Source organism: Rosa rugosa, chromosome 7 (genome assembly GCF_958449725.1).
Source record: "Rosa rugosa chromosome 7, drRosRugo1.1, whole genome shotgun sequence".
NCBI lineage: Eukaryota > Viridiplantae > Streptophyta > Magnoliopsida > Rosales > Rosaceae > Rosa > Rosa rugosa.
The window spans coordinates 35,647,146-35,654,556 of NC_084826.1; the positions used below are offsets into that span (position 1 = coordinate 35,647,146).

The following is a 7,411-nucleotide window of genomic DNA, read 5'->3' on the forward strand; positions in this document are numbered from 1 at the left end:
TAGGCAAGCTTAGCAATAGCTGCATTATTGAAAAAAAGCACTTGGCCGTATACCAAGTCCTCCCATGAAAGTAGGAGTGCAAACTTTATTCTAGGCCACAGGAGGAGCCTTAGTATTTGTTCCCCAGAAAAAATCTCTAGCCTTGTTATCAATAGAAGTAGTAATTTTTTTGGAACATTTAAAGCAAGACATTACATGGTTTGGCATACCAGCAAGATTGGCTTTTATAAGGGTTAATCTGCCAGCTCTAGAAAGGGTGTGTTTTTCTTCCAGCCATCCAGTTTCCTGGATATCTTCAGTAAAAGTTCCTTGACATTAACTGGATCTTTCCAGAAAATTACATTGTGTATGCCTAAATACTTGCCAATAGTAGCTTTATGTTGGATATTAAGGATGTTGACAATATTCTGCTTCAAGCTACTATGAACATTAGGTGAGAAGAACAAAGAAGATCTATGAAAATTAATTTTTTGCCCTGAGGCTTGAGAGAAATTATTGAGGACAGTTAACATACCTCTAGCTACTTTTTTTGTTGCTTTACCAAAAATGAGACAGTCATTAGCAAACATAAGATTAGATATTCTAAAGCCATGAGGGGAAAAAAGGATGCCAACCTGAGACTTGTGATTGTCTGCAAGACCATTAAAGTATCTAATAAGAGGTTCCATGGCCAAGATGAAAATATAAGGTGATAAAGGATTCTCCTTGCCTTATTCCCCTTGTTCCAACCTGAGACTTGTGATTGTCTGCAAGACCATTAAAGTATCTAATAAGAGGTTCCATGGCCAAAATGAAAATATAAGGTGATAAAGGATCTCCTTGCCTTATTCCCATTGTTGGAGTAAATTTTCCTTATGCATGTCCATTAATTAAAATGGAGAAAGAAGCTGTAGTAATACATTACATAACTTGGTTGATCCAGACTGTATCAAAACCAAAACAATGGAGACAGGCCTCAATATAATCCCAATTGATTAGATCATAAGCTTTTTCTAGATCCAGTTTAATTGCCATAGATCCTGCCTTGCCTTTTCTCTTCTGAAAGTCTGAAAACATGAGCTATCAGAATATTATCTTGGATAGCATGCCCTGGAGCAAAAGCTCCTTGATTCTGGGAGATACATTTCTATAGCAAAGGTCGTAGCCGTTTAATTATTATTTTGCTAATAATTTTGTAGGATACATTACATAAGCTAATAGGACGAAAATCAGAGACACCTTTGGTTTTTCAACTTTAGGAATCAAAGCGATATTGGCATGATTAAGTAGTTCTAGTCTTATATTATTTTGGAAAAAACTAGTAATCATTGGAATAACTGCACTTTTTACCTCAGTCCAGCAGTTTTGGTAAAAACTTGCATGGAGTCAATCAGGTCCTGGAGCTTTCAAATGTCCTATTGACTTAACTGCTTCCCATATTTCTTCAGCTGTTACTTGCTGCAAAAGAGAATGATCGTCATCCTGAGTTATACAAGGTTCAATAATATCAATAAAATTGTGCAAAGAATGCAAGGAGTAGTATCCTTTGTAAATCTTTTCCTAAAATCATGAATAAATAAATGAGTAATCGATCTCCTATTCATTAGTGAGCCAAATTCCAGTATTGTCCTGTAGTTGTGTAATCATATTTCTACGTCTCCTGATATTTGCTTGGGCTTGAAAAAATTTAGTGTTCTTATCCCCTAGGTTTAGCCAATTTGCTCTGGCTTTCTGTGCCAAAAAATTTCTTCATTTTTGAAGCAGCTGAGCAGCTCCTCTTTAATATTAGCATGCCTTTCCTACAGGGTCATAGAGAAAGGAGATAGTATTAGTTGTTGTTGAATGTCATTGCTTTTTTCATCTAAAAGTTCCATTTTGTGAAAGATATTGCCAAAAACATTCTTGTTCCAAGATTTAACTTGGTAACTGAAGGACAATTCTTAGGTTCACCCCTAGGGTGAACGAGCATATTCACCCCTCTTGTGATTCGAAATATTGTGTATTAAAGGTTTAAACTCTTTATGAGAAGGACAATTCTTAGGTTCACCTCCTGGATGAATAAGCATATTCACCATCTCTTGCGATTAACGCATAATAACTTTATAATTTTCCAATCCAACCATTCATGTTGTATAACGTAATACAAAGATTAGCTCTGTAAAAAATCAATTAAATTGATGACATTTTAATTATTCATTTCTATGAAATACATGACGGTTCATCAGAATAGTAGTAAGTGTTGTTAGAACCATCCATTTGTTTGATTCAAAGAGATAACTAAACGATTTCCGATTCGACTAATTTTTTACAGAGATGATCTTTAAAGGCTAATTTAAGATATAGACCGTTGGATTATAAATTTATTAAGTAAAAGTATGTTAATCGATAATAGGGGTGAATATGCTCATTCACCATAGGGGTGAACCTAAGAATTGTCCTTATGAGAAAGCCACATAGCTTCAAATTTAAACGGTTTCTTTTTCCTCATTTGTCTATCTTTGATAGTTAGGCATATTGGTCCATGGTCTGAACCTATAATTGGAAGATTTTCCAAAACTAGGTTAGGTACATATTTAAAAAAGCAGCATTACTACAATCCTTATCTAGTCTTTCATAAATCAAACTTTCATCCTTGTGATTATTGGTCCAAGTAAAAGGAATTCCAGAAGCAGAAATAGAACTGATGCCAGTAGTAGTTAGAACGTTCATAAATTGAAGCATGTAATTAGTAACATATTGAGTACCACCCCATTTTTCTTCAAGGGACTCACTATTATTGAAGTCCCCTATCAGAACCCAGGATTCATTGTTATCAGGTTTCAGATTATGGAGGTCAAGCCAAAAATTGGCCTGCTTCTCCTTTTGAGGGTAAGCATACACAAAAGTTGAAAACCAACTTTTCCCGGTAGTGTTATCAGTAATCATGCAATGTAAGAATCTATCATGTGGTGTTATAAGTTCTACTTTAACAGTTCTAGAATTCAAGAGCAATATTAAACCACCACACTGGCCATTCACCCATCGAAGCAACCAAACCTTCCTAAAATCTGAACTACGAGTGGCTTGATCTCTTCTGGGGTACGTAGGCAGCCTGATAAACACTCTAGGTGCAGCTGCAAAATCAAACAAACACAGTCCTCTACATTCGATTTTTGTCTTTATATTTGGAATCAAAGGGTCTTCACTTGAAGCAAGGGATTGTAATTAAGGGATGGGTCCAAACTTAACATAATAAAAACTCTATTTCCATTAATTAAATAGAGTGAGATTGTGTTGAGTACATTTATTTGCTATTTTTGCCCAACACTAATCTACAGCAAGTTGCTTTGCCTAAGAAGGATAAGAGGACAGTTTTGACTTGAAGGCTAGGTTAGAGGAGTCACTAGCTTTAGTTCCCATAAATGAACAACAACTAGGGAAGAGGAGGAGAGTTAGTTTGCCTACAGCCTCCCCAAGAAGCTGAAGGTGCCTATTGCTCCTGACATTCTAAATGTGCAGTATGGTCTTACACTGCAACCAAAGAAATTGAAGTTCTTGGAGTTTAGTTCAAAATTTACTAATCGTTCATTGGGATTGAAGGAGGCACGAGAGGGAACTATGTATGGTATAGGTTAATTTGGAAGAGGTGGGGAGTCACACTACTAAAAAGAAAAGAGGACGCCTAATGGGAGCGCGAAACAAAAACCCTACCAATGCCAAGAAGGAGAATGAGGTCACCAAAGCTCTTCTTTTGACTTATCCTTCTAAAACTCCTCGACTTAGTACTAAGTGTAAGGAGAAAATTAATTGCTAAAATGAGTTATTTGCAAACTTGCATGCTATGAAGTTTTTCTTCACCAAATTAATGAATTTCTTAAAGTACCACAATTGAGTGCATTAATAAAGAGAGATTCAAGCTATTTTTTATGTGATAAATGACTTTGCATAGTCATATAGGCTCTTAGAATAATTGAACTTCGTTGTACTAGTAAATAATACTCATATTTGCTCATTTGCTTGATCACTTATTTAGGGTACAAGCAAGTAGAGATTCTTTAAATTTTTTTTCAAAAATAATAGTTTAAAAGAAAAAAGAAAAAAAAAAACACGTGCGCATTTGCGCGTGCACCGAAGGCGTCAGCTCTGGTGCACCAGAATCAAGAATTTTCTTCGAAAATAGAAAGAAAAAAAAGAAAAAAAGAAAGAAAAAAGGGGGCGGGGGGTTATCATTTATCAAGGGCATAAGATGGAAAAGGAAGAGAAAATTAGTGGAGGCGACGATATAAGCAGCCGACTCGCAGTTTTAAGCTCTCACTTGATCACTCCAAGCCCCAGCACTATGTCTGAGAAGGAGGCTGCTCTTGCTGCCGTACCCTCTGATTCCCCCACCATGTATGTAATTTCGTGGTTTTGATCTACTTCTTTTCTATCTACCAAAATATACGGAAAACCTAATTTTTTTTTTCTGATTTAAAACTTTGCAGATTTGACAAGATCATCAACAAGGAAATACCGGCTAATGTGGTTTTTGAGGACGACAAGGTGCTCCTCTGTTTCTGTATATGTTTTTTTTAATTTTATTTTAATTTTTCATTTTGTTTTTGACAGTATATTTTTCATTTTTTTGTTTCACCTTCGGTTTATTTAATATAATCTCTCTCTGTGCGTTCATGTTGAGATCTGGCTGCTAATCGCACTATCTGTGAAAATTTTTAAGATGAAAGCCTTCCGATTCCTGTTTCTATGAATCTAATTTTGTTCCACTAGTACGGTTGGCCCAACCTTAACATAAACTCATAGTTTTTGCTTGCAAATCGGTTGATTGGGGCTGGTTTACATAATTATATCTGCTGTTACACTGTATGTCAGCATTCGATGAGATATGTACTCAGTATGTTCTTGTTCATTTAAACCTGTGTATAACGTTTAATGTATTCTCCTTGGTGCTTGTTCGTATGTTATTGATTATACAGCATTGTGTTTCCTCGTAATTCTCCTCCATCCGGTTTTTTATTTTGAACAGGTCCTTGCTTTTAGGGACATTAGTCCCCAGGCTCCAACACACATTTTGATAATTCCCAAAGTTAAAGATGGCTTAACTGGATTGTCGAAGGTACTTATAAGTGACTTTTTCCCTTTTATTTTTTTTTTTTCCCTTTATAAGCATTTGTAGTAAGGATGACACTTCTTTATCTTAAAATGGAGGGTTTATCAAGATTGAGAGCAATGAAGGTCCTCTCTCTCGATTAAAGTAAAAGTCATGTTTTTATTCCAATTTCACTATTTGCAGTTCTGTTGCACGAGTTATATAACAGTAAAATCACAATATTATATATGTGTGTGTGTGTGTGTGTATATACATCGTGGGAAGGCAATTGTAGTTACATGTGCTCGCTTTTTATTGTTTGAACAAGAAAGCCATAAGATGGTTGTTGTGGACGTCTACACCTGATGTGTAAGTCCATATATTTTCATCAATATTTGTTTGTTAGATTTACTAGGATGTGATAGCACTCAAAGATAAGCCATAGGATTATGGCAAAAAATATATGGGGAGCTAATGTTCGAAGTTGCCATTCAATCATGTTTTGTTTCAGTATCCTGGTATCATTTACGGAGTTAAATGTGAACTCAAAGTATCCAGGCTCTTTTCATTGCCTAATGTGTGAGAGATATAAGCTCTTTGAGGAAGGAAAAAGGGCATGATTTTAGGGAGAAGTGCTGTGCAGGCTGTATTTTTGGTGGTTTGGATGGGGAGCAACAAAAGAATCTTTGTGGAAGCTGAGGGTGAGGATATGGATCAACAATGGGATAGGGTTTCTTTTTGCTGCTTTTGTGGGTAACAGGACAAGTGTGTGCTTTAACAAACCTTCCAATGACCTACTATCTTCCTAGTTTCTCATGTCCTTGTTGTAATTTTAGATTTTTGTTTTCAATTTTTGAATATTGATGCACTTTCATATTTAAGAGGAATTAATTAAGGTGTAATAGTCATGAAATCCCATATAGGGAACCTGTGACTTACTTTTGTTGTCCCGTACAATAAATCTTATTTGTGAATACAAACATTAAGTCTTGCAGTTAGTTAGTCGTTGATCAAGAGCAGTTCATGATCTGTCTTTATTAACAGATTGCACTTGGAGCTCGATATTTAATCTTTTTGTCAAAATCTTTCTTGTTTCCCAGGCTGAAGAGAGGCACTGTGAGATTCTTGGTCAGCTTCTCTACACTGCCAAGCTTGTTGCTAAACAGGAAGGCCTGGAGGATGGGTTCAGGATTGTGATTAATGATGGGCCAAAAGCATGTGCGTATTCTTTAACTACTTTAAATGCATGGTAGTGATGATATCATATAATCTTTATCTTGGAATTGTGCCATTTTGTTGATATAATCTTCATGCAGGTCAATCGGTCTATCACATTCATGTCCACCTCATTGGAGGAAGGCAAATGGACTGGCCCCCGGGCTAACAAGATCTAGTCTGAGAATCTCTATGAAACTTATACTTGGCCTGTACGTTGTAGCTTTTTATATCATTGGAGATCTAAAACCAGAACTTTTTTAAATTATAAGTGCCACATGATAATCTGGCTAGCCATTGATGGCATTTGCTTCTGACATTTAAGGCTTTGTGTGAGTTGATATATTTTTCCAGTGAATGTCAAAATTGGTTGGTGTGCAGACAGTAGAGTGAAACTATTTCCTGAGGTTGATCTAGACCGGAAAAATAGAGTAATTGTGTAAAATTTATGCAGTATACATAAAAATGGGTGTTTATTATCAAAGCATGCATTTTGTTTAATAATAAAATATGATAATGATATTCATCAACATTTGACAAATCACGGTAGTTTATTAGCAATAGCACCGAATATTTACCTAGTCAAAAACATTTCTTTTAATGAAGCTGAATGTACTCACCTGTCCAATAATAATGGGCGGCTATTCTGAATTCCTATAATATGACTAGTATTTGTTCATCAACATCGTGAACAGTTGTGATCAATACACCAATCAAAAGTAATCCCACATATGTTTTACTAACAGAACCAGAAAAGCAGAAAGGATTATAACAGAAACCTCCCTCGCTTCTACATTATAAACTGTAAATTTCATGGGAATGCGTCTTACCTTAATCATCGTGTTTCTTGCTATTCAAGGTTTAGTACATAATCTTTTACTAAGATTTTCACAGCGCAATTTTGCTTCTGGCCATGCTTCAGCTAGGTGTCTCATTTCAATACCAATGAGCATATAAGCCAGTCCAACTCTTGGATTGAAAAAATAGCTCAATATTTATACAACAAAATCCCTTTCCTGCAAACATTTTAAGTACGTTATCCATCTTAACCACTTCAAATGTTCCGATCTAAAAAAAAAAAAAAAAAACCACTTCAAATGTATCTACTCTCACTCTACATCCAAAGCTAAGGGAGCTTCTATTCATACCTCC

The 7,411-nt window shown here is 35.6% G+C and overlaps 1 protein-coding gene across 1 annotated transcript; it reads left to right on the forward strand.

The window, feature by feature from the left end:
• Positions 1–4,178: 4,178 nt before the first annotated feature.
• LOC133722346 (14 kDa zinc-binding protein) lies at positions 4,179–6,639 on the forward strand. The gene is made up of 5 exons (XM_062149234.1): positions 4,179–4,350; positions 4,443–4,500; positions 4,982–5,071; positions 6,145–6,262; positions 6,361–6,639. Exons 1-5 carry the CDS (start codon positions 4,205–4,207, stop codon positions 6,426–6,428), a joined length of 480 nt encoding a protein of 159 aa, XP_062005218.1. The 5' UTR covers positions 4,179–4,204; the 3' UTR covers positions 6,429–6,639.
• The last annotated feature ends 772 nt before the right edge of the window (positions 6,640–7,411 follow it).